Source organism: Ornithorhynchus anatinus, chromosome 12 (assembly GCF_004115215.2).
Source record: "Ornithorhynchus anatinus isolate Pmale09 chromosome 12, mOrnAna1.pri.v4, whole genome shotgun sequence".
NCBI lineage: Eukaryota > Metazoa > Chordata > Mammalia > Monotremata > Ornithorhynchidae > Ornithorhynchus > Ornithorhynchus anatinus.
Window position 1 is genome coordinate 49284818 of NC_041739.1, and position 25806 is coordinate 49310623.

Below are 25806 nucleotides of genomic sequence, written 5' to 3' on the forward strand. Positions count from 1 at the left end.
CAGGGTGAGGGGATAGGAGGGAGAAGAGACTGATTTCTGCTACTGTTGGCCCACATCTCTTCCTCCCCCTCCACCACCTTTCCCTCCTCCTCCTCCCCCCCTCCCAGTCTCCTCCTCCCGATAATAATAACGGTGATATCTGTTAAGCGCTCACTCCGTGCCAAGCCCTGTTTGAAGCGCCGTGGGTAGATCCAAGGTAATCAGGTTGTCGTACGTGGGGCTCCTAGTTTTAATCCCCATTTGACGGGTGGGGGAACCGAGGCCCAGAGAAGCAAAGCGACTGACCCAAGGTCACGGCGGACGGGTGGCGGAGCCGGGATTAGAACCCGCATCCTCCGACTCTTGCCGTTAGGCCTTGCTCTTCCTCGTCCTCTCCCACCCCCCTCCTCCTCCTCCTCCCCGTCCTTCCTCTTCCCCCTCTTCCGTTTCTTGCCCTTCTCCCTTTCCCCCTTCCCGCGGGCAGCGTCATCTGTTGCCGGGAAGCCTTGGTGCGGCCGAGCGGCGTGACGGCCTCGCACCTGGCCTGGCCGGCCGCCAAGGTTTCAGCGTGGCCCAGTGGCAAGAGGGCGGGTTTGGCGGTCAGAGGACGTGGGTTCGAATGCCGCCCCCGCCACCGGTCGGCTGTGCGACGTGGGGCCGGTCACTTCGCTTCTCCGGGCCTCAGTTCTCTCCTCTGTAAAATGGGGATGGGGACCGTGAGCCCCAGGTGGGACGTGGACTGTGTCCGACCCGATTTGCCTGCGTCCACCCCTGCGCTTAGAACGGCGCCTGGCACGGAGTAAGCGCTAAACGAATGCCATCGTTATTATTATTCCGCAGACTGATGTTGTCGACCCCCCGAGCTAGGTGGCGAATCGGCTCTACCTTCCCCTGGACGATACCCACGGCCAACAAACTGTCCCGTGCCCGCCGATCCGAGCCCCCCGACGCCTTCCTGGGGCGGGGGGGTAAATCCCGCACCGAAGGAGAGACGCTGACGCAGGCCTAGTGGAAAGAGCCCGGGCCTGGGAGTCAGGGGACCTGGGTTCGAATGGTGGCTCCACCGCTTGTCCGCCGTGGACCACGGGCAAGTCGCTTTGCTTCTCTGGGCCTCAGTTCCCTCTCCTGTAAAATGGGCATTAAGACTGTGAGCCCTATGTGGGATAGGGACTGTGTCCAGCCGCTGTCTTGGATCCACCCCAGCGCACAGTACGTCGGGTGGCACATAGTAAGCGCTTAATAAATGCGATTATTATCATTATTATGTTGGTCTTCCCAACTCCGTGGTCTATTCTCTCACGTGGCCCCAAGCCCGGCTCCTCCTCCTTGGCTTCAGACAGCACCTGGCCCGGCGTTTGCTCTTTCCAGGCACTCAGCGTCCTTGGATCGTTCGCTGGTTCCCATCCGTGCCCCTCGTAGCTGGAGTTTCCTGGGGTCCGACCCGGTTGCCCCCTCCACTCCGAACCATATTCCACCTCTGCCCGGGGCCTGGGCTGAGCCGCGTGGCCTCGGGCAGGTCACTTAAGGTCCCGTGCCTCGGTCGCCTCCTCCGTACGATGGGGCTGAACCACCCCTTCTCCCTCCTCAAGTCGTGAGCTCCGTGCGGACCGGGGCCCGTGTCCGTTCGGATCATCCCGTAGCCGCCCGAACGCCCCTAGTGAGCGCCGAACGGGCTCCGCGGCTCTCGGGGGCGGCGGTGGGTGGCCGGTTTCCGGCCCGAGCCTCCGGTGAGGGGAGGTCGGGGTTTGGGGGAGACGGGTCCATCTGGGGTCAGCCCAGTGGCTCTCGTCGTCCGGGGCTCAAGACCGGGCCCGGGCTGCGGGACCCCTTGGCCCCTGGGGTCGGTCTCCCGGCGTGGGTTGGGTGGAGGGGTGGGACCAAGGCTATGGAGGCGGTGGTCGGCGGCGGGGGGGGAAACGCAGCGGGAGGGAAGGCCACGGCGGTGGGAGGCGCGGCCGTGGCCGTGGCGGCTGAGGGTGGGTCCGGGGCGCGGACTCAGCTCCGGAAGGACGGCCTGTGTGGGGGTGGCTCGGAGGTCGGGGTGCCTTCTCTCTGCTCCAGCTGCTTTTTGATCTGCGACTGCAACAGAGGCGGCCGGGGCGTCGGCCGCGGCGTCGGCCGCGGCGTCGGCCGGAGCCCGAGTCTAGGAGCAGTTGCCCCTTAGGGCTGTTTGGGGGGTCGCCCGGGGCTGCCCGACAGGAACCCGGGACCAGGGGGTCCCATTTGGCACTGGGAGCGGAGGGGCCGAGGGGAGACGGCATTTTAGGGGCGGACGGGGCCCGGCCGGAGAAGGCCGCCGAGACCCACCGGGCCAGAAGGACGCCATTTCCAGCAGCGAGAAGGGTGCTTTGGCGTGTAGTAAGCGCTCAACCAGATACCGCAGTTATTACAGTTTCACCGTAATTCGACGACGATATCGTAACTGTGATATTACGGTGTTATTATTTCTCCTCGGCGGCAGAGAGCAAAGCAGCGGCCCGCGTCCTCCGCCGCCTCCCTTCCCCCTGCATAAGGACCCGGGCAAGGAAACCGACGCAGATTTACCAGTTTCCACCGCAATATCTTAATCCACTCATCCGCTTCCACTCCAGTCTTTGCACACAGATAAAATGTCCTGAATGGAAACACTAGGCTGTGGGGGAAGAAGAGAAGGCCGGTGAGGTATCGTCTCACCCTGCTGGACGTCCGCGACTGCCCCGCCGGGCCCTGGGAGGCTGTCAGGGAAGCTGAGGAGGTGGGGGGGGGGGACTGGAAATGGGACCGCCCCCCCCCCCCCCCCCCCCGGCGGTGGGGTTCCCACCGGGATCCTCCCTGCAGGATCTGCACCGGGTCTTGCCGGGAAGATCTGTACCGGGGCCGCCCCAGCGGGATTCGCGCCAAGACCTTCCAGGCGGGATTTGTACCGGAACCTCCTCGGCGGGATTCGCGCCGGGACCTCCCTGGCAGAATTTGCACTGAGGCCTCTCCAGCAGGATTCGCCTTGGGAGCCTCCCCGCGGGATCTGCACCGGGATCTTCTGGACGGGATTCGCACCGAAACCTCCCCGGCAAGATTCGCCCTGGGACCTCCCCATCAGGATTTGCACCAGCACCTCCTGGGCAGGATTCTCACCGGGGCTCTCCCTGCAGCATTTGCACCGGGACCTCCCTGGCCAGGATTTGCGCCGGGACTTCCGGGGCAGGATTCACATCGGGACCTCCCTGATAGAATTGCTCAGCGGGATCTGCACCGGGGCCTCCCCGGCAGGATTCACACCGGGACCTTCCCCAGCTAGATCTGCAGCGGGTCCTTTCGGGCAGGATTCACACCGGGATCTGTCGGGCAGTCACCGTGGGCCCCGGGACTTTCCCCGCAGGATTCCTACTGGGATCTTCGCAGCTGGATAGGCCTTCCTGCTCCTGGTCCTCAGCTGCCATCTGGGGGTTCCCTCTCCCTACTGGACCAGAGCTCTTGCCCCGCAGGGATCTGTCCCGCGGTCACTTTGCCCGCCTCGCCCCCGACCCCTCCGAGGTCACGGTCGGTCCATCCCCTGCCCTCTCTGCATCCCCCTTCCCTTCCCCAGAGCCTGGGCCGCCCGCCTCCACTCACCAGAAACAGTTGACTCTCTCCTGCGTGTAATCGAACTGCACGGCCGAGCACTCGGTGAGGTCCAGGGTGCGGATGGGCTCCGGCGTCTGTGAGGGCCGTGGAAATCCCGGTCACCTCCCGGAGGGCCCGGCTGGACCGCGGCTGCCGCGGCCCGCCGTCCCTTCCCCGTCCCCCGGCTTCTGGCCGGGCCCCGGAGAGAGACGCCCGCGGGACCCTTAGTCCGGGCCCGGACCCCCGCCCGAGGGGGCCGAGGAGAGGAGCCCTGGAAGTCGTCGGGGGCTGGATTATTCCTCTGGCTTCTTAATGAGAAGAAGGCTTACGACCTATGTGGCAGGCACTGTTCTAAGCGCCGGGGCAGGCAGAAGATAGGTCGGACGCGGTCCCTGTCCCACGTGGGGCTCACGGTCTCGGTAGGACCGTGGCTCGGTGGAAAGAGCCCGGGCTTCGGAGTCAGAGGTCATGGGTTCGACTCCCGGCTCTGCCACTCGTCAGCTGTGTGACTCTGGGCGAGTCACTTCACTTCTCTGTGCCTCAGTTCCCTCATCTTGTCAAATGGGGATTAACCGTGAGCCTCACGTGGGACAACCCCATTATCCTCGTATCTACCCCGGCGCTTAGAACAGTGCTCTGCACACAGTAAGCGCTTAACAGATACCGACATCGTTATTATTATTAGGATCGACTCCCCGTTCTAGCGATGAGGGAACTGAGGCCCGGAGAAGTGAGGTGGCTTGCCCAAAGCGGGACGGGGGGGGAGACCTGTTGGCTTGTGTCTCCTCCAAACCAGACCAGGCTGTGGTATTTGTTCAGCACTTACTCTGTGCCAAGCACTGCGGCAGGCACGCTACGATGGGATCGGACACAGTCTCTGACCCACGTGGAGTACCCGGTCTGAGCAGGAGAGGAGGACAGATATTTAATCCCCGACACTGTGGGCGAGGAAGGGGAGGCGCAGAGAAGTGAGGCAGCGCCGCCGAGGGTTGGCTCGGGGCCGGGATTAGGACGCGGGTTTCCCGGTTGTCACGCTGCCCCTCACCACAGACGGCGGGGCATCCTTTGGTGGTGCCCGGGGCCTGGAGGGTCCAGCGGAGGCCTCGGCCCGGGCCCGGGGAAGGCAGGTGTGGAAGGGCCGCGCCCTCTGCCACTCACCATCTGGTCTTTGAAGTACTTGAGTTCGTTCCGATTGAGCGTGAACCACCGGGTTTTCCAGCTCTGAGAGAATCCGGACGCAAACACACACGCACACACACGGAGGCAAGGGTCACACGAGGGCCCGAGGAGGGTGGAAGCGGAAGAAGGCTCCCCGGATTCGGGAGGAGCCCCAAGGGAGGGAACCCCACCCGCCGTTCCTCCGGGAAATTCTTCCCCTCCCGCAAGAGACGTCCGCGGAGACAACGAGGAAGCCGGAGGCGGAAACTGGGGTCCCTTACCTTCACGAGACCTCCTTGTTTCGTCAGATACCCCTCCTTGGTCCCCAGCTGGAGAAGAGAATAATTATTCCAATTATTCGCAAGCAGAAGGGGAGACAAGTGAGGAGCTTAGATTTTCCTTACTTAGACTGTGAGCCCCAGGTGCGGCAGGGACTGACCCACCTAACTGTCCAACCCCAGTGCTTAGAACACTGTTTGACCCATAGGAACCTCGTAAAAAATAACCCTAAAAAAACCCAAAACTCTGCCTGGCGTGACTGTGGCGCTTCTGTCCAATCAATCCATCAGTCGGTGGATTTATCGAGTATTAATAATAACTGTGGGATTTCTGAAGCGCTTACTACGTCTACCTGCCGGTCTTACTTGTTTTGTTGTCTGTCTCCCCCCCTTCTAGACTGTGAGCCCGTCGTCGGGTAGGGGTTGTCTCTATCTGTTGCCGAATTGTACTGTCCAAGTGCTTAGTACGGTGCTCCGCACACTGTAAGCGCTCAATAGATACGTTTGAATGAATGACTGTGTGCCGGGAACTGTACTGAGCGCTGGGGGAGATACAAGTTAAAATAGTTGGACAGAGTCCCTGTCCCACGTCTCAATCCCCATTTTACAGATGAGCGAACTGAGGCACAGAGAAGTGAAGTGACTTGCCCAGGGCCACAGAGGAGACGAGTGGCAGAGCCGGGATTAGACCCCGGGTCCTATGGAGCTATCCCTGCCCTTCGGGAGCTTCCAGTCTAGCATGGGGGTGGGGAGAGGAGACGAGACGGCGGTTTGGGCATTTTACAACAGAAGTTGGATTTATCGAGTACCCGCCGGGGCCGATACACTCTACTAAGCGCTGGGAAAAGTACAAAACAAAGAGGAATCCAACGGCCCCATTTGAGAGAGGGACTGTGTCCCACCCGATTAATTTCTGTCTAGCCCGGTGCTTAGGACAGTGCTCGTCGCCAAGTAAGCACTCAACGAATACCAAAATTACTATTAGGGTGATTATCAAAATGCTTAAGACCCTGAGGACCTTGCTTGTAGTCAGAGAACGTGTCTACCAACTCCGTTGTACTCGCCGATGCGCTTAGTACAGCGCTCTGCCCAGAGTAAGCAGCGTGGCTTAGGGGAAAGAGGGAGTCAGAGGTCGTGGGTTCCCATCCCGGCTCCGCCACTTGTCGGCCGTGTGACTCTGGGCGAGCCACTTCTCCGTGCCTCAGTTACCTCATCCGTCAAATGGGGATTAAGACGGTGAGCCCCAAGTGGGACAACCTAATGACCTTGTATCTGCCCCAGCGCTTAGAACAGTGCTTGGCACATAGTAAGTGCTTAAGAGATACCATCCTCCTCATTGTCGTTATTAAATTCAGTCGACTGATTTGTAATTTAGTGGAGCTCAGTAAGAACTTAGCATGTGTAAAACGCTGTATTAAGCCGCGGGGTAGGTATAACATAATCAGGTTGGACGCAGTTACTCAGACTACAACCCCTATGCGGGACGTATCCGTAATTTATTTATATTAAATTAGTATTAAGCACTTGGGAGAGTACAAGGAGCTTCCAATCTGCCGCGGGCAGAGCGCTGTACCGAGCACCGGGGAGAGTGGCGTCCGTAGAAACGATCCCTGCCCTCCTGAGCTTGCGGCCCAACAGCCGGGCACCGGTCGCCTACCGAAGGGGCGCTCGGAAGCAGATCGTGTTCGGTCCTTCCGGTCTGCATGGCCGTGTGGACCCGGACGGACTCGTAGATGGACGGTTCTTCCACCTTGCACGGATAAGGATGCTTCAGGATCATCAGGGTGCCTGGAAGGAAACGCACGCGGTAAAGAACGTAAGTCTCCGCCGTGGCCGTCGACCAGCATTTCGATCCCTTCGTCGTCCGCCTTGGACTCTTCCCCGTGGGCCGCTGCCGTCCGGCGCCGCTCACTCGGCTTCGTCTGGCGCGTCGGCTCGGGCCTTTCCATTCTGGGTAAGCCTGACGGGAGAATATCCCTCAAGGGCAGAGCGCCAAGCCAAATCTCTCGCCACCAGAAGGCTCATCCGAGAGACTAATAGTAATTATGAATGATGTCGGCATTTGTTAAGCGCTTGCTATGTGCCGGGCACCGTTCTAAGCGCTGGGGGAGATACAGGCTAATGGGGTTGTCCCACGCGAGGCTCCCAGTCTTCATCCCCATTTGACAGATGAGGGAACTGAGGCCCAGAGAAGTGAAGTGACCCGCCCACAGTCACACGGCTGACGAGTGGCCGAGCCGGGATTCGAACCCGTGACCTCGGACTCCAAAGCCCACGCTCTTTCCACCGAGCCACGCTGCTGCTCTAATTTAGACAGTAGCATGGCCTGTGAGTCGGCAGGCCCTGGGTTCTAATCCCGGCTCCGCCTCTTGTCCGCTGGGTGGCCGTGGGCAAGTCACTTCACGTCTCTGGGCCTCAGTTCCCTCATCTGGAAAATGGGGATTAAGACTGCCAGCCCCACGTGGGACGGGGACTCTGACCAATCCAACTACCGTGTATCTACCCCAGCGTTTAGTTCAGTGCCTGGCACATAGTAAGCGCTCAACAGATAGCACAGTTATTAGTAATAGCAGTCGTAGAAGTGGTGATGATAATTCACTCAGCCGTATTTATTGAGCGCTTACTGTGTGCAGAGCACTGTACTGAGATCCGGGGTAGAGAATAATTGTGGTATTCTTTAAGCGCTTAGTATCTTCCAGGCACTGTACCAAGCGCCGGGGTGGATAGAAGCAGATCGTGTTGGACACAGCCCCCGCCCCACGTGGGGCTCCGAGTCTCGTACCCATTTTACAGATGAGGGAACCGAGGGCCAGGGAAGCCAAGTGACTTGGCCGAGGTCCCACGGCAGACGAGCGGAGGAGCCGGGATTAGAACCCAGACCTTCCCACTCCCGGGCCCGTGCTGTAGCCACTCCGCCGTGCCGGTAGCAGTAGTAATAGCTGTAGCAGCCAGGAGAGTAGAGGTCCTCGTGCTTGCTGAGCGACCTCGGGGTGCCGGGCCCCCTACTGTCCGAGGCCAGGGATCCTTAGCCGACTCCTAGAGGAGTCGGACACTCCGGGATCGTGGCGGAGTGCTGGCTTTTCCCCTCCCGGTCCCGCTCTCCCCGGCTTCGTCCGAGAGCCGCTCGGGCGCCGGCCACCTGGCGCGGCCCACCACTCTTCACGGCGGCTACCGGCGGGGCAAGGGCGGAGGCAGGCCCGGGGAGAGCCGGGGGCCTCCCGTCCCCCGGCCCCGAGCAAGGAGCGCCTTCCCCGGGCCCCCCGGCACGCGGAGAAACACCGCCCGGGCCGGGAAATCCATCTCTCCCTTGAACTTTCCGGGGTGAAGTCGCCTCGGGGAACGGGTTTTGACTGACCGCCGACGACCGGGAAAGTGATGAGGCCGGGAGAGTGGACTGTGGGTGGAAAGGAGACCCCTCTCCGGTTACCGTCAGCGGAACCTCTTGGGTCCCCGGGGCGTGATTAATGGGAGCGCGTGGCCCGGGGAAGGCCGGCTGAATTGCAGGAGAACGTGACGTTCGGAGGGGGAACGAAACGTCCTCGAGGGGGGCTCTGCCTGAATTCACCTCGTTAGAAATGACTGCCGGGGAGCGGCGGGACCCAGTGGCTAGAGCACGGACCTGAGCGTCACGGGGCCTCTGTTCTCACTCATTCGTTCGATCGTATTCACTGAGCGCTTACTGTGTGCGGAGCGCTGTACTGAGCGCTGGGAAAGTACAACTGGGCAACAGATAGAGACAATCCCTACCCAGCCCCGGGCTCAGACTCTAGAAGGGGGGTGACGGACAACGATACAAAACAAGGAGGCTTCGGTAGCATCAAAATAGATAAATAAAATTATAGACGTAGACGCATCATTCATAAAATAAATAGAATGATAAATATGTACAGATATACAGCAGAGCTGTGGGGCGGGGAAGGGGGTAGGGCGGAGGGAGGGAGTGGGGCCACGCCCAAGCCCTCGTCCCTGCTCTGCCACTTGCCTGCCGTGCGACCTCGGGCAAGTCATTTCGCTTCTCTGGGCCTTAATTTCCTCACCTGTAAATGGGGAGCTTCATAATAATGATGATGATGGTGATGCTTTTTAAGTGCTTACCATGTACTGTACGGAGCACTGGGGTGGATACGAGCAAATCGGGTCGGACACAGTCCCTGTCCCACAGGGGGCCCAGAGTCTTAATCCCCATTTTACAGATGAGGGAACCGAGGCCCAGAGAAGTGAAGCGATTTGCCCGAGGTCGCTCGGCAGGCAAGTGGTGGAACCGGGAGAGTACGCTGAGAAACGGCATGGTTTAACGAATAGAGCCCGGGCCTGGGAGTCAGGAGGTCATGGGTTCTAATCCTGGCTCTGTCTCTTGTCTGCCCTGTGGCCTTGGGCAGATCACCTCACTTCTCTGTGCCTCAGTTACCTCATTTGTAAAATGGGGATTGAGACTGTGAGCCCCACGTGGGACAGGGCCTGTCTCCAACCCGACTTGCTTGTATCCACCCCAGCGCTTAGTACAGTGTCCGGCACAGAGTAAGCACTTAACAGATACCAAAATTATTATTATTATTTGTACTCTTCCCTGATAATACCCTTGTTCTTCTTCCGGTTGCTACTATTTGTAAGTCAGTTGTTACCTGTCTTCCTCACTAGCGTTCAAGCTCACTGGGATCAGGGAACTTCTCTCTTCCTCTTCTCCCGCTCCCTTCTGCGTCACCCTGATTTATTCCCCTTTATTCGTCCCCCTTCCCGGCCCCACAATACGTCTGTCCGTATCTGTCATTTATTTATTTCTAGTCGTGTCTGTCTCCCCCTCTAGAGTGTAAGCTCACTGTGGGCGGGGAATGCGTCTATCCACCCTGTTCTGTCGTTACGTTGTACTCACCCAAGCGCTTAGTACGGTGCCTAAGATTGATTGATTGATTGGATTGCAAGCTGGGGCCTCAGCTAGGGGGACTCTGAATTTCTGCTCAAATCCGCCTCCACCCCCGCACCGTGGCAGACCTTCAGTAGGCTATAAAAGTTCGACCTTTCTCTGAAGCGGAGGGAATATCTACACCGTTGCTCTGTAAGGCCCGCAGAGTGGTGCCGAAACGGCTAAACTCTTAAATCCCGGGGCCTGGAGTCATGGTTATCGTATAAATCAACGGCCATCCCCTCTACCCCTCATTCATCCGTGTGTATCAAGTCCTTCCTGGGAGAAGAACCCGGTCCTAAGCGCTTGGGAAAGCACAGCACAACAGTTAACGGTGACATTCTGTGCCCACAGTGAGCTCACAGCCTAGAGGCGGGGAGGCAGACATCGATACAAATGAATAAATATTATACGTAAGTGCTGTGGGGCTGGGAAAAGGGAGCAAGTCAAAGTGACGCAGAAGGGAATGGCAGATGAGGAAAAATGGGGCTTAGTCCTGGAAGGCCTCTTGGAGGAGATGGGCTTGCGATGAGGCTTTGAAGCGGGGGTGGTGGGGAGTAACCGTCCGGAGGATTAGAGGAGGGAGGGCCTTCCGGGCCAGAGACGGGAGATGGGCCGGGGGTCGGCGGTGAGACTAGGCGAGAAGGAGGCCCAGTGAGGAGGTTAGCGGGGGCAGAGGCGCGGAGTGTGCCGGCTGGGCTGGAGGAGGAGAGAAGGGAGGTGAGGTAGGAGGGAGCGAGGTGATGGACAGCTTTAAAGCCAGGGGTGAGGAGTTTCTGTTTGATACGGAGGCGGAGGGGCGACCCCTGGAGATTTTTGAGGAGGAGGGTGACGTGTCCCGGACGTTTTCGTAGATAAACGATCCGGGCAGCGGAGTGCAGGACGGCCTGGCGTGGGGAGAGAGAGAGGAGGCTGATGCAGCCATCTAGACGGGCGAGGATGAGGGATTGGATTAGCGTGGTAGCTGTTCGGATGGAGAGGAAAGGGCGGATTTTAGCCGTGTCGTGAAGGTGTGACCCACGGGATTTGGGGATGGATTGAATTTAGAGAGTCTGCGTGTCTATTCTTGGCAGAACTCTCTATCGAGTTATGCGGAGTACTACGCTGCACGCCTACTTTGTGTAGAGCCCTGTGCTGGGCACCTACCGAGTGCAGAGTACCACAGTGGGCAAACACCGTGTGCAGGGCACTATACTCGGCACCGACTGTGAATGGAACACTGATAATAATAATAAATTATGGTATTTGTTAAACGCTCATCATATGCCAGGCACTGTACTAAGCCCCGGGGACCGACCCCATCCCTTCACACCTTATCCAAGTACTCGCCCTTTCCCTTCTTCACTCCCTGGCCATCAGCTTCAACTCTTCACCCTCCCTCTGCTTTCAAACACGCTCAATCGATCGATCATCTTCATAGGGCGCTTCACCGTGTGCAGAGCAGTGACTCTGCTACTCCTTTGAAATCCTTCTTCGCTCCTCTCCTGAAAGACCGTCCTCTCGAACTCTCCTCCCAAACCCCCCTCTCCCACCCTCCTCACGAGCCTCCAGCCCCGCACGGGCGACTCACCTGTCTCGCTCCCAATTAATGGCTGGTTGGCGAAATGCTTGACAAATTCCTTTAAGCTGGAGAACTCGTTAAAGCCAAACTTGTAGGAAGACCCTACGTTCTCCACGTGGAAGTGCTTGACGGACTCCTTGGCTCTGAAGGGAGGAAAAGATAAACCCGCCGTTACGCGGCAAATAAAGAGCTTGCTCATCGCGAAGATAAACCCATAGGTACACGGGAAACAGAAACAGCGTGGCCTAGTGGATAGAGCAAGGGCCCTGAAGGCAGAAGGACCTGGGTTCTAATCCCGGCTCTGCCGCTCGTCCGCTGTGTGACTTAGGATGAGCCATTTAAATTCTCTGTACCTCAGTTCCCTCATCTGTAAAAAGAGGATTAAGACCGTGAGCCCCACATGGGAGAGGGATTGGGCCCAACCTAACTCCTATTTACCCCAGTGCTTAGAACAGTGCTCGGCATATAGTAAGCACTTCACAAATACCGTAATTATTATTACTAGGGGGATGGGTCTCTCTTCAGGATCGACAGGAGGAGAGTTTCCCTGCTAAGACTTCAGGATTAAGAACTCGGTGCAGAGGAATTGATTTCTAGTGGTAACGGCTGGCACCTTACCCCTCACAATCCCTTACTTCTGCCCGGCGGGGAGAGAGTACAAAAGGCCGGGGCCGGCACACTGCCAAGGGCCCTGTGGCTTTCTCCCACCTAAATCCTGTCCAGGGAGAGTCAGGACTCGAACCCAGGTCTCCCGATTCCCAGAGAGGTGCTCTTTCCGCTGCACCGACAGCAAGGCCCACAGATGACAGACGTACGGTGGAAGGAGAAGGAGAGATACAAGTACGAACCACAGTAACGATGATGATGATAACCGTAGGATGAGTTAAGCGCTTACTGGGTGCTAAGCACTGTGCTGAGCCCTGGGATAGGCAGAGGGTAATCATGGCGGATTACAGGACTCACAAGTAAGGGGTAAGAGAGAACACGTAAATGAATCCCGATTTTGCAGATGAAGAAACTGAGGAAGCCTCTGGAGGGGGACCCCGTTGTCTGTCGTCGGTTCATTCCTTCGATCGCACTTATTGAGCGCTCACTGGGAAGCAGCGTGGCTCAGTGGAAAGAGCCTAGGTTCCGGAGTCAGGGGTCGTGGGTTCGACTCCCGGCCCTGCCACTTGTCAGCTGTGTGACTGTGGGCAAGTCACTTCGCTTCTCTGTGCCTCGGTTCCCTCGTCTGTAAAATGGGGATTAACCGTGAGCCTCACGTGGGACGGCCCGATGGCCCTGTATCTCCCCCAGCGCTTAGAACAGTGCTCTGCACGTAGTAAGCGCTTAACGAATACCAGTATTATTATTATTACTGCGTGCGGAGCACTGGACTAAGCGCTTGGAAAGTACAGTTCAGCAGTAAGAGGGTTTGGAATCAGGGTGGGCTGTGGCCTGGTGGACTTGGGGAAGTTCCAGACGTGAGCCGGGGTCAGAGACAGGAAGGTCAAGAGCTCGACCCCGGGAGGAGGCGGGTTGGGGAATAATGGACATGGTGAGCTCTGGCGGAGGAGCGGTCGGGAGGGAGAGGCCCCGGAACTTCAGCTGCTTCCTTCCGGCCGCCGGGACATGCCTGACCCTCGCCCCCGTCGCCGCGTTGGGGCTCCCCAGGGATCCCCCTTTTCTCCGCACCTCACTGAGAGCGAGTACAGGTCGGTCCGGTCATTGCTGTTCCGGAGGAGGTAGCTCCCGTCCCGCCCGTTGGAGAGGAGCAGGGCTTCCGCCGCGTGGCGGCTCAGGTTGCCGTGATACCATCTGGGGAGACAAGACGGAAACGGGTGTCATCCGACGGAGAACGCGGCTTTCCAGGTCTTGGGAGTGGGCCGTCAGCCGGCGGGAGCGGGGATACAGGATAATCGGGTCGGACGCGGTCCCTGCCTCCCCTGGGGCAAAGGGGGAGGAGGGAGAACGGGGAAATCGAGGCTCAGAGGAGCGAAATGACTTGCCCCAGGCCATTAAGAGAAGCAGCGTGGCCTAGTGGCAAGTCAGCGGTCGTGGGTTCTAATCCCGGCCCCACCACTTATCGGCTCTGTGACTCTGGGCAAGGCACTTCACTTCTCTGGGCCTCTGTGACCTCATCTGTAAGATGGGGATTAAGTCTGTGAGCCCCACGTGGGACGACCTGATTACCTCGTGTCTACCCCAGCCCTTAGAACAGCACATAGTAAGCGCTTACCAAATAACAGTATTATTATTATTATTATTAGCCAGCGGGCAAGCGACAGAGCCGGGATTAGAACCCAGGTCTCCTGACTCCCAGCCCCGCGTCCTTTCCATTAAGCCTCGCCGCTTCTCACGGAGGCGCCGTTGGAGGAAACGCCCTTCAGACTGTTTTTAGATGACACGGGGGTTACGTTCGATCCGGACGGGTTCGGGTTGTTGTAGGGACGCCCCTTTACTCCCAAAGGGCGGTCTGTCCGAAACGCTGAGCGAAAGCAGACGCTATGGAAGAAGAGGGTCGAGGCTGAGTTTTCCACGCAGCTACCCGGAAGGGATCATCGAGGCCAGACGAGGACTCTGCCCTGCAACCGGAGTCATCACATCCCCGGCAGGGGAGGTCTCTTCGGAGCCTTTAACGCTATCTCTCTTTTCTAATTCTGTATTTCCTGAATGAGCGAACAAGGGACACACTCTCTTGGCTCCATTTCCTCTTTTGGACAAAACGGGCCCGTAGCCCGAGAGTAGCCGGCTTAATAACAATAATAACAGTATTTGCTAAGCGCTCACTATGTGCCAGGCACCGTACTGAGCGCTGGGGTGGATAGAAGCAGCATGGTGCAGTGGCTAGAGCACGGGCCTGGGAGTCAGAGGGCATGAGTTCTAATTCCATTTCTGCCATTTGTCTGCTGTGTGGCCTTAGGCAAGTCGCTTCACTTCTCCTGTGCCTCACTTACCTCATCTGTAAAATGGGGAATGAGACTGTGAGCTCAATGAGGGACAGGGTCTGAATCCAACCCCATTTACTTATCTCCACCCCAGCGCTTAATACTGCGCCTGTGACGTAGTAAGTGCTTAATGAATACCATAATCATTATTATTATTATTACAAGTAAATTGGGTTAGGCACAGTCCCTGTCCCGCTTGAGGCTCACAGTCTCCATCCCCATTTTACGGATGAGGTAACTGAGGCACAGAGAAGTTACCGGCCCAAGGCCACACGGCAGATGAGTGGCAGAGCCGGGATTAGAACCCGTGACCTCCTGACTCCCAAGCCTGTCCGCTAGGCCGTGCTGCTTTGTCGTGGCTTGGAAAGAGACGATCCCCTTTGAAGGCAGGCACGTCTTCCCCAGTTTCATCCCTGCCCTAGCCCGGCTCAACCTGACCCTGAACGGGCTCCAAGACGAAGCGAGCGGGGTGAGGGGGGCAAGCGGCCCAGCGGAGACCCTTGGGGAGACGTCGGCAACGGCGAGCCGGAAGCTCGAGCCTCCTGGTCGGAGAGCGGGCCGGGGAGTCCGCCTTCCTGGGTTCGAATCCCAGATCCTCCCCTTGCCCACTCTGCGACCTCGGCCAGATCGTTTAACAGCTCTGGGCCTCGGTTTCCTCATCCGTCAAACGGGGGTTCGCCGCCCTCCCCCTTGGACCGCGAGCCCCACGTGGGACAGGGGCTGTGCTCGACCTGATTTCATTATATCTACCCCATTGGACGGCCCAAAATAAGGGCCGAACGAATACCGCGGTTTTGAGTATTCTAGGCGGGGGAATTTCCCTTGAACGTGGCCTCTGTCAGAGCCTTATACCCATTTGAAAAAACAGTTATTTCCATTTCGTTTTAGGGTTTCTTGTTCCCTTTATGGTAGTCTCGATACAGCTCGGTCACAGATGATATAATAATAGTAGTAATGAGAGTGTGCAGCGCACGTTACTGAGCACTGGAAAAAAAATACATTGGTGACAGTTAGTTCCGGTCCATGGCCCTCGGAGTCTCACAGTCAAAAAATAAAGTAGGGAGTGGTTTGACCACAGATTCGGGAGGCACGATGGAATGATAGAAGTACAAAACCACACAAAAGGCAACGTAAAATTACCAAGGCCCTCAGGTCTGGTGGTGAAGGGGAACTGTGAGGTCTTGCGGGGCCCAGGGTCAGTCATCCAAAGGTTCTAAGATGCTGCCCGCCGTCGCCGTTTAAATCCCTCGCAATCCCTGGGGCCCGGGGCACGCTGAGGGCAGGGGCCCAAGGGTCACGACGGGAAGGCGGCGGCGGTCCCTCGTGGTCTGGGGATGAGCTGTAATTATAAATGGTCTTTTCCGTGGGTTAAGGATCGCGGTTAAATGGCCCGCATGGCTCCGTAGGGTATCATTGCCTTGTGGGCTGGGAGAGGATGGCCTTGCTCTTGTCATAATAATGACTGATAATCGCCGTATTTGTTAAGCACTTACCACGTCCCTGTCCCACACGGGGCTCGCAGTCTAAGGAAGAGGGAGAACAGGTATCGATTCTCCATTTTACAGTTGAGGAAACGGAGGCCCGGAGAAGTTAAGCGACTTGGCCGAGCTCACGCAGCAGGCAGGTGGGGGAGTCAGGATTAGAACCCAGGCCCGCGGAATCCCCGGTCCTCTCTCGTTCCGCTAGGCCGCGGTGGGTGCGGCACCGGCCTCCCAACATCCTTTGCCTGGTTCCACACGTACGTTGAGGGGAGCCGGGGAAGAGAGAATGCAAAGTCGGGGGTCAAAAGTATCCTCTGAGCGGGTGGCCGGTGGTGGGTTTGATAGTGACGATAGTAATGGTACTGGTTAAGGGTTTGCTGTGTGCCAGGCACTGTACTAAGCACTGGGGTGATACAAGTAAATTGAACTGGACACAGGCTTAAACCCCATTTTACAGATGAGGTAACTGAGCCACAGAGAAATGAAGTGACCGGCCCAAGGCCGCAGAGCGGACAAGAGGAGGAGCGGGGATTAGAACCCGTGACTTTCTGACTCCCAGCGCCACGTTCCATCCACTATACCTTTCTGCTTCTCTCTGTTACCCTGCAGCCGTGGCGGTAACAACCCCGTCTCTTCGCCTGGCGTCCGACAAGACCCCCCTCCTGCCCTGCCCTCGGAGAGCTGCCGGTTTCTTCATTTCTTCCTCCCTTCATTCAATCAGTCTTATTTATTGAGCACTTACTGTGTGCAGAGCACTGTACTAAGCGCTTGGGAGAGTACAGTGGAAGAAAAAAAAGCACATTCCCTCCCCACAGTGAGCTTGCATTCTGGAGGGGAGACAGATATTAATGTAAAGCGTGGTCATGGCCCGCTTATCTCTGGGCACTCAGGAAGCAGAGCTAAAGAGCAGACCCGGATCTCAGGGTCGGTCAGGGGAGGGTGGGGGCGGCTCTCGAGGTCAGACACCATTGTTCGGGCGCCCCGGACCTAGGACCCAGGAGGGGAGATCGGGGCCGGCGATGAGACGGAGAGAGGCCCTGTCCCCTTGGAAGCAGGAATTGGCTTTAATGCGCCTTGAATTCATTCATTCGTTCGTATTTATTCAACACTTATTTGCGGAGCACTGTACTAAGCGCTCGGGAGAGTACTGTACAGTGATAAACGGAAACACTCCCCGCTCACCGCGAGCTTACGGTACCGGGGGAAGGGAGACAGACATCGATACAAATCAGTAAATGACGGATAGGGGCGTAAGTGCTGCGGGGCTGGGGAGGGGGAAGGAACAAAGGGAGGAAGTCAGGGCGACGGCAGAAGGGAGTGGGAGAAGAGGAAAGGGGGGCTTAGCCCGGGGAGGCCTCTTGGAGGAGATGGGCCTTCGAGAAGGATCTGATGAGGGGGGAGAGGCATTCTAGGCCGGAGGCAGGATGCGGGTTAAGGGGTTGGCGGTGAGATGGGGGAGATGGAGGCGCCGTGAGAAGGTCAGCACTAGAGGAGCGGAGTGTGAGGGCTGGGTCGGAGGAGGAGAGAAGCGAGGCGAGGTAGGAGAGGGCAACGTGGTGGAGGGAGGGCTTTAAAGCACCTAATTATCTTGCCCCCTCCTACCTTAGCGCGCTGCTCTTCTACTACAACCCAGCCCACGCATTTCACCCCTCTAAGGCCAACCTACTCATTCACGTGGGCCCAGGCTCTCTAAAAGCAAGGGAACCAGATCTCTGACCAGGGGAGAGGAAGAGCCCGTCGGTAGTAAGAGGAGGAGTGGCAAGAGTAGTCATAGCGTTAATAGTAATGTCGGCATTGGTTAAGCGCTTACGACGTGCCAAGCTCTGTTCTGAGCGCCGGAGGAGATACAACGTCATCAGATTGTCCCGCGGAGGGCTCACAGCCTTCATCCTCATTTTACGGATGAGGTAACTGAGGCACGGAGAAGTTAAGTGGCTTGTCCAAGGTCGCACAGCTGACCAGCGGCGGGGTCGGGATTGGAACCCGTGACCTCTGACTCCGAGCCCGGGCTCTTTCCACTGAGCCACGCTGCTTCTCCACTAGTAGTAGAAATTATGGTAACAGCAGTCTTCTCTTATGCGGTCGAGTCGCCTCCGACCCAGTGGGACACCACAGACGCGTCTCTCCCAAAACGTCGAAGGAAGCAGTCATTTCTTTATTTGTTTACTTGTTTCGATTAATGTCCGTCTCCACCTCTAAATCGTGAGCTCATTGTGGGCGGGTGGTGTGTTGTTTGTTGTTGAGTTGTACTCTCCCAAGCGCTTAGTGCAATGCTTTGCACACAGTAAGTGCCCAATAAATACCATTGAACGAACGAATGAATGAAATGCAATAGTCTGTAATTTAGGTAACTTGAAAGTTGCCAAACGGTACGAAGTTGCAATATTGAAAACCATCTCCAGGGCTGTGGTTAGAGCCAGTAACATTACACTTCAGTAACAACCGTGGCATCTGTTAAGCGCTTACTCTGTGTCAAGCGCTAGACCGCATAGGAGATAATTGGGGCGCAGACGATTTCTAACCCGAATGGGATGTCTAGTCTAAACAGGAGGGGAGCAGGTATGTAATCCCCATTTTACAGATGAGGTAACTGAGCCACAGAGAAGCTAAGTGGCTTACCCAAGGGCACGGTGCGGACAGGTGACGGAGGCGGGATTAGAACCCGGGTCCTCTGACCCCCGGGCCCGTGCTCTTTCCACTAGGCCGCCCCGCTTCGGTTTTCCATGATGCATCTCAGACATCAGGTGTTCCCCTGCCTTGTCTCTTAACCCCAAACCTCCCAGGTTCAGTCCAGACCCACGAGCTTCAGAATCCACTTGCGGCCTACACTGTTTCGGGCCCACGAGGGTTCGGTCGAGAATGTGGTAGCCGCCACCCCACCCCTCGGCTACCCGGTTCGGCCCCTCGCTACGGCTCCCGGGTCGGTCTCCGTCCGTCCTCCGTCTCGCACAACATTCAGGCTCTGCTGATTCGGAATCGTTTCCCCAGGGACGGGGAGGGCACCATTTTAAACATGGAGACTCGGGACGCGCGGCCTGGTGGAACGAGCACGGGCCTGGGACTCCGAAGGACCTGGGTTCTAATCCTGGCTTGCCCACTTGTCTGCTGGGTGACCTTGGGCAGGTCAGTTCACTTCTCTGGGCCCCGGTCACCTCATCTGTAAAAAAAATGGGGATTAAGAGCATCCCCCACGTGGAACAGGGACTCTGCCAACTCGATTTGCTTGTAACCATCCCGGCTCTTAGAAAAGTGCCTGGGACACAGAAAATGCTTAACAAATACATTATTATTATTCCCTCCCTCCCTCCCTCCATCGGGCAGACCGCAGTTCTCCCCACGTTCAAAGCACCCCTGAATTCCCACCTCCTTCAACGGGCCTTCCCCATTGCCTTCAATCCATCCATCCCTCAATCAGTGGGATTTATCGATTAATTAGTTGTATTTATTGAGTGTTCACTGTGTGCAGAGCATTATATTAAGCACTTGGGAAAGCTCCAGAAGCCATATCATCCCTTCGGCCAACTCTAGCACTTTGGAATTCATTTAAACTCTCCTCAGCACTTTCAAATTTACGTCCGCTCAGTTTATTTCTTTCAGACATTCGAGTTGTAAATATTTTTAGGTTTGCATCCCCCATGAAAGTGGAAACTCCTCGTAGGCAGGGAACGTCATTTTTTTTTAATTTCTGTATTTCTTGAGGGCCGCATCGAGTGAGGACTAACTTCTGGCCCTATTTTCTCGTCCCTCGTGACCTGTTCTGTGAATCGCATTCTTCGGTCCCTGCTTGAGAAGGAACAGAAAAGGGAAATCGTGATGCTCAGAAGGCTGGTATGGGGTCCTGGGAGGAGAGACTGACAAGATTGTAAAAAATAAATAAAAATGACGGTATTTGTTAAGCGCCTACCAGGTGCCAAGCGTCGTAAGCTCCCCGAGGGCAGGGATCGTGTCTACGAGCTCTGTACAGGACCGGACTGGTCCAATCCCAGCTCCACCCCTTGTCTACTGTGTGTCCTTGGACGGGTCACTTTACTGCTCTGTGCCTCAGTCGCCTCATCTGTAAAATGGGGATTGAGGCTGTGAGCCCCACGTGGGACAGGGACCTTGTCCAAATCCTTTTAGTTTATCCACCCCAGCGCTCAGTACAGTGCCTGACACGTAGTAAACGCTTGACAACGTCCATCATCTTTATTATTATCACCGATCAGCCGGTGGATTTGACTCATTCCATCTGGAAAGACGCAGGCCAAGAGGGGACGGGATTGAAGCGGACAGAATCTTGAAGCGGGTGGAACCGGGTCACCCGAATCTCTCCCTTTTAAGAATTTGACATCCAACCCACCCTCTGCCCCCCGGCACTCACGTATCCGTAACGTATTTATGTTAATGCCTGCCTCCCTCTCTAGATTGTGAGCTTGTTGTGGGCAGGGAAGGGGTCTGCCAACTCCGTCGTACTTTCCCCTGGACTTAATAGATACCGTGCTCTCTCTGCACACGGTAAGTACTCAAAATACCGTCGATCGATTGACTGACAGGGTGAACAGAGACCTTCTGTTCCTCGAAGAACATGGGGACACACTGAAGCTGGAAGCTGGTAAGTTGAAAGCAACCAGAAGAAATGTGTCTTCACCATGGCGGGTGATAAGCATGTGGGATTCGTAACCACAGGAAGTTGTGCAGGGTAAAAATATCAGTGAGATCAAGGAGGGTTCTTATAAACTCAGAATAGTTTCTAGAGGGGAAAGTTGGAGGAGGAGAGGGGAAAGAGGGGGTGTTGGGTAGTCACCATCATCATCCGTGATATCTGTTGAGCGTGCAGGGCACTGGGCTAAGCGCTCGGCATTGTACCGAGCGTTCGATCCCTTCCCTAACCATGAGAATGGGTGCCCAAGACAGCCACCCCGGTTTTTCCAAGCCCTTGGTACTGTACTAAGCGCTCTACCCATTCCCTAACCACGAGACTAGGTGCCAGAGACAGCCATCCGGTTTCTCCAAGTGTTTCGGTGCCATGGTTAGAGACAGTTCTGGGATGGGTAATCGCCCACAAAAAAAGAATAATCGTGGTATTTGTTGGCTCTTCCTCTAGACAGTGAATTTGTTTTGGGCGGGGAACGTGTCTATCACCTCTGTTGTACTCTCCCACGTGTTTAGTACAGTGTTCTGCACACAGTAAGCCCTCAATAAATGCCACTGATTGATTGATTATGGCAAGGACCGATGTAGATGCAATACAGTCAGATCAGACACTGCCCCTGCCCGGGCTGAGGAGGAGAGAGAACAGGTATTGTGAATCCCCATTTGAGGCCCAGAGAACTTAGTTGACTTACCCAAGATCACACAGCCTGAGTCCCAGGGTCGGGCTCTTTCATTAGGCCTCACAGCTTCTTAGCCAGGCCCTTGCTCTGATCCAGTAACCGCCTCCCTCATGAGCTTATTCCTACCTAACGTTGCCATTAAAACAGTCAACTCGAGGCGATCTGTACGTCCTCCCATTGGCTTTAAAAGGAAATGTTTATTCGTATTGATGTCTGTCTCCCCCTCTAGACTGCGAGCTCATTCTGGGGAGGGAATGTGTCTTTTGTGGTCCTGTACTTTTCCGAGAGCTTAGTACGCTTGCTTTGGGCACGGTAAGTGCTCGATAAATCAAGATCGAATGAATACTAATAATAATGATGGTGTTTGTTAAGCGGTTACTATGTGCTAAGCACTGTTCTAATTAGGTTGTCTCACATGGGGCTCACAATCATTTTACAGATGAGGGAACTGAGGCACGGAGAAGTGAAATGAATTGCCCCAAGTCGCGCAGCTGACAAGCGGCGGAGCCGGGATTAGAACCCGCGACCTCTGACTCCCAACCCGGGCTCTTTCCACTAAACCACGCTGCTTCTCTACGAATGAACGAATGAGACGCAGACACCCTGGCCGATGTTTTTCAAGACGGCAGAAGGTGATTCTCCTACGAATCGACGTCCTGGGGTGGCGGGAGGGTTTGCGTAGGCTGACGAAGTGCCTTTGAGAGACGTTCTCTCGTCAGGCTCACCCAGAACGGAAGGGGTCCAAGCCGAAGCGTCAGACAGAGTTGCGTGACCAGCGCTGGCAAAGAGTCCAAGGCGGATGATGGAGCGATCGCAGTGTTGATCGAAAACCACGGCAGAGACTGAAGTTTTCACTGTGCCGAAGAAGGCGATGGTAAACGCTTCGGCCGCTTTACTAAGAAAACTCCCTGGATACACATACCGGGACAACTTTACGATGGAAGATGGGATATCGTGAAGAGGGTGGATCCAAGGAGTCGCTATGGGTCGGAAATGACTCGACGGCATTTGAAGAAGGAGATGACCGGCAAAGACAAGGTACAAGCATTTGCATTTCGCAGAATAGTGATATCAGTGGCTAATAATTGTGGCAGTTACTCGAAGCACTTTCGTCAGGGCTGGGCTAGATGGAAGATAATCGGGTTGGACGCAGGTCCCACGTGGGATTCCCAGGCTGAGGAGGAGGGAGAAGGGGGATCGGCTTTTCTCTTTCAAAATGGGTGAGGCTCATGTCATCGTGGAGGTGGGTCCGGCAACTCCAGACTGCCCCGACCAGGTGGCCGAGGGGCTACGGATCCACCAGCCGAGCCCCCAGCCCAAGCCGTCGGTCGGTTTCGAGCCGGGCCGCCCAACAGGAGCCGAGCCGGGGACCTGGGTTCTGCAGACGTCACCTCCCCCTCACCCCGCCGACGACCCCAGCCCTCCTGCCCTATTTTTTTTTTTTTTTGGTATTTGTTAAGCGCTTACTGTGTGCAGAGCACTGTTCTAAGCGCTGGGGTGGATACAGGGGAATGAGGTTGTCCTACGCGAGGCTCACAGTCTTCATCCCCATTTTACAGATGGGGGAACTGAGCACAGAGAAGTGAAGTGACTTGCCCACAGTCTCACAGCTGATGAGGGGGCGGAGCCGGGATTAGAACTCATGACCTCTGACTCCCAAGCCCGGGCTCTTGCCACTGAGCCACGCTGCTTCAAACCTGCCCTTCCAAGCCTGCTCTTCTCTAATTGCTAGAGAAGCAGCGTGGCTTAGCGGCAAGAGCCCGGGCCCGGGAGTCAGAGGACGCGGGTTCTGATCCCGCCTCCGCCACTCGTCTGCTCTGCGACCTCGGGCAAGCCACTTCACTTCTCTGTGCCTCAGTTACCTCATCTGTAAAAGTGGGGATAAAGACCGTGAGCCCCACGGGGACAACCTGACTACGCTTAGAGCAGGGCTTGGCACATAGTAAGCGCTTGAATACCATAATAGTAATTATTATGAGTAGAATGAATCTCCATTTTCTCAGGCATTCATTCGACTGCGTTTACTGAGCGCTTACTGTGTGCGGAGCACTGTACCGAGTGCTTGGGAGAGGACACTACAGCGATAAACAGACACATGCCCTGCCCACAACGAGCGTACAGTCTAGAGCGGGGGAGACAGGCATCAGTACAAATAAATAAATGACAGATATGGATGTAAGCGCTGTGGGGGCTGGGAGCCGGGGGAAGAAGAAAGCGAGCGAGTCAGGGTGATGCAGAAGGGAGTGGGAGAAGAGGACAGGGGGGTTTGGTCAGGGAAGGCCTCTTGGAGGAGATGGGCCTTCGATAAGTCTTTGAAGGGCGGGGAGAGTCACTGTCTGTCAGATCTGAGGAGGGAGGGCGTCCAGACCAGAGGCGGGACACGGGCTAGGCGTCGGCGGCGAGACAGGCGAGATGGAGGCCCAGTGAGAAGGTTAGCATTAGAGGAGCGAAGTGCGCGGGCTGGGTTGTAGAAGGAGAATAGGGAGGTGAGGGCAGAGGGGGCAAAACTTTGAGGATGAGGCAGAGGAGCAGCCACTTACCGGCTTCTTCTCTGCCTCACGGCCACCGCGGACCTCTTCGGAGGGCCCTGGCCTGGAGCTAGATTACCCTCCTCAAAAAGCGCCCATTCTTTCCCAAAGGAGAATTCTGTTGATCCTCCCGACAGATGGTTGATCCGCCCGATCACATGTAAGCGTGTCCTGTGTCCGAAGCAACTGGAGTAAGCGATCAGAGCAGAACCGGGCCCCGTAGCGCAAGAGCTCACATCTAAGAGGGCGCGGGAGGTGGGCAGTCTATCTCCACTGAACGGAAAAGGCACAGAGACGTTAAGGTACCGACCCAAGGTCACACAGAGCGGGACGAGAACCCAGATCTCTGGACTCTCCCAGTCCGGAGCTCTTTCCGTCAGACCACACTGCCCCTCGGTGCAGTGCCTGAAGCTGAGAGTTTGCCCGCCGCCAGAAGCCTCCTCGAGGCACGACGGCGAACCTGCCCTTCGAAGGCTAACTCTTCTGCTCAGCCCAAGGGTTAGATCTGGTGCCCTTTGACTTCTGAGAGTTTTAAGTGCTTACTACGGGTCAAACGCTGTTCCGAGCACTGGGGTTGGACACAGTCCCTGACCGACAGGGGTCTCACGGCCTAAGTAGGAGGGAGAACGGGTATCGAATCCCCATCTTGATAATAAATATTAATGATAATGATAACTGTGGCATTTGTTAAGCACTTATATTACGTGCCAGGGACCGTACGAAGCACTGGGCTGGAGAGAAGCAAATCGGGTCGGGTCCTGTCCCCCGGAGGCCTCACGGTCTTAATCCCCGTTTTACAAACGAGGTGACCGAGGCCCAGAGAAGTGAAGTGCCTTGCCCGGGGTCACACAGCCGACGAGTGGCAGAGCCGGGATTAGTTCCTCGGCCCTTGTGACCCCCAGGCCCGTGCTCCATCCGCCGGGCCACCCTGCTTCTCACACTTGAGGAAACTGAGGCCCAGAGAAGCGAAGTGACTGGCGCCCAGGGTCCCGCGGCAGGTGAGCGGCAGAGCCGGGATGAGAACCCGGGACCTCTGACTCCCAGGGCCGGGCCCCTGCCGTACCGCTTCCCCAAGAGAGAGCCGCACCAAGCGGGCTGTGGATGGACACCGCTGAGCGATCGGCAGGTTGGCCGCCCGCCCCGCCGAGCCCCGACCCCCGTAGGCCGCAGAAGCGGCCTACCTGGGACGGGGTGGGGGGCGGGCACCCTGACCCGGGCGGATGGGACTGCGAGGCTCACACTTCCTCATTTTCGCGCCTTTAAAACCACCCGGTGGGTCTCCCCCGTACCCCCCTCTCCCCACCCACCGGCCCCACTGGGACCTCCAGGGAACGGGCGGACAACGTTGGATGCGCTCTCGAGGCCGGGCCGCCCCCCGGCCCGAGAGCCGACACCTCACCCCTCTGCCCCTCTGCCCCGGGTCTGAGTTTGGGGGACGACCGGAGATCCCCGGAAGGCGGAGACCCCTTAGAAGCCCCCAAGGGACGGAGGAGGGAGGATGGTCCCTCTCTCCCAGGCCCGACCGTGGGACCCGGCGAGGGGCCGAGCCTGGCCCCGACCCCACAGGTGCCCGGAGACGCCCAGAGATGCCCAGGGGTGCCCCGCCAGGCCGTGGCCCGTTTCCTTACCCCAGTTCCTGCAGCCTCTCGGGGCTCCCCGCGGGCTCCGGGGGCACAGTCTCACTCATCTTCCTTCCTCCGGCCTCAACCCTGCCCATCCGCCCTCCTCACGGCCTGCGGGGGCCCGGCCCCGGGGCATGGGGGGCGGGGGGCGTCGTGGGGAGGTGGGGAAGGGCAGGGGGCCTCCAGACCCTCCACGCTCGGCCTGCCGACGGCTGCCAGAAGCCGGGACCGAATGCCTCCTGCCGCTTCTGCTGCTTCTGCTCCAGGCCCGGCCCGGGGAGGAAGTGAAACCCCAGCCCGGGACGCCTCCCTGCCCAACCCCCCCGGGGCCCAGCCCCCAGCCCAGCACCCCCGGGACCCGGCCCGGCCCCAGGCCGGACAGTCATCCGCGAACTATGCCGAGCGGTGTGGCTCAGTGGCTAGAGCCCGGGCCTGGGAGTCAGAAGGACCTGGGTTCTAATCCCGGCTCTGCCTCTTGTCT

At 57.3% G+C, this 25806-nt stretch overlaps 1 protein-coding gene across 2 annotated transcripts; it reads right to left on the reverse strand.

The window, feature by feature from the left end:
* Nucleotides 1–1172: 1172 nt before the first annotated feature.
* DAPP1 (dual adaptor of phosphotyrosine and 3-phosphoinositides 1) lies at nucleotides 1173–25559 on the reverse strand. 2 transcript variants are annotated; one of them, XM_039913807.1, is made up of 9 exons: nucleotides 25332–25559; nucleotides 13130–13252; nucleotides 11465–11598; nucleotides 6652–6782; nucleotides 4998–5045; nucleotides 4717–4779; nucleotides 3568–3653; nucleotides 2524–2611; nucleotides 1173–2058 (listed from the first exon to the last, which is right to left on the reverse strand). In XM_039913807.1, the coding sequence occupies exons 1-9, from the start codon at nucleotides 25418–25420 to the stop codon at nucleotides 1975–1977; spliced, it is 846 nt and encodes a 281-aa protein (XP_039769741.1). In that variant the 5' UTR covers nucleotides 25421–25559; the 3' UTR covers nucleotides 1173–1974. The 2 variants fall into 2 exon arrangements, with proteins under 2 accessions (XP_039769741.1, XP_028932794.1); XM_029076961.2 differs by lacking the exon at nucleotides 1173–2058 and having other exon boundaries at nucleotides 2077–2611.
* Between the last annotated feature and the right edge of the window lie 247 nt (nucleotides 25560–25806).

Bases quoted from the DNA above. Each gene is read 5' to 3' on its own strand.
- DAPP1 (XM_029076961.2), bottom strand. From the start codon at position 25,420: ATGGGCAGGGTTGAGGCCGGAGGAAGGAAGATGAGTGAGACTGTGCCC. The intron at 13,253-25,331 runs GTAAGGAAACGG...TTGTCTCCCCAG, and splicing joins GAGAGGCTGCAGGAACTGGG to ATGGTATCACGGCAACCTGA. The intron at 4,780-4,997 runs GTAAGGGACCCC...GGATTCTCTCAG, and splicing joins AACAAGGAGGTCTCGTGAAG to AGCTGGAAAACCCGGTGGTT.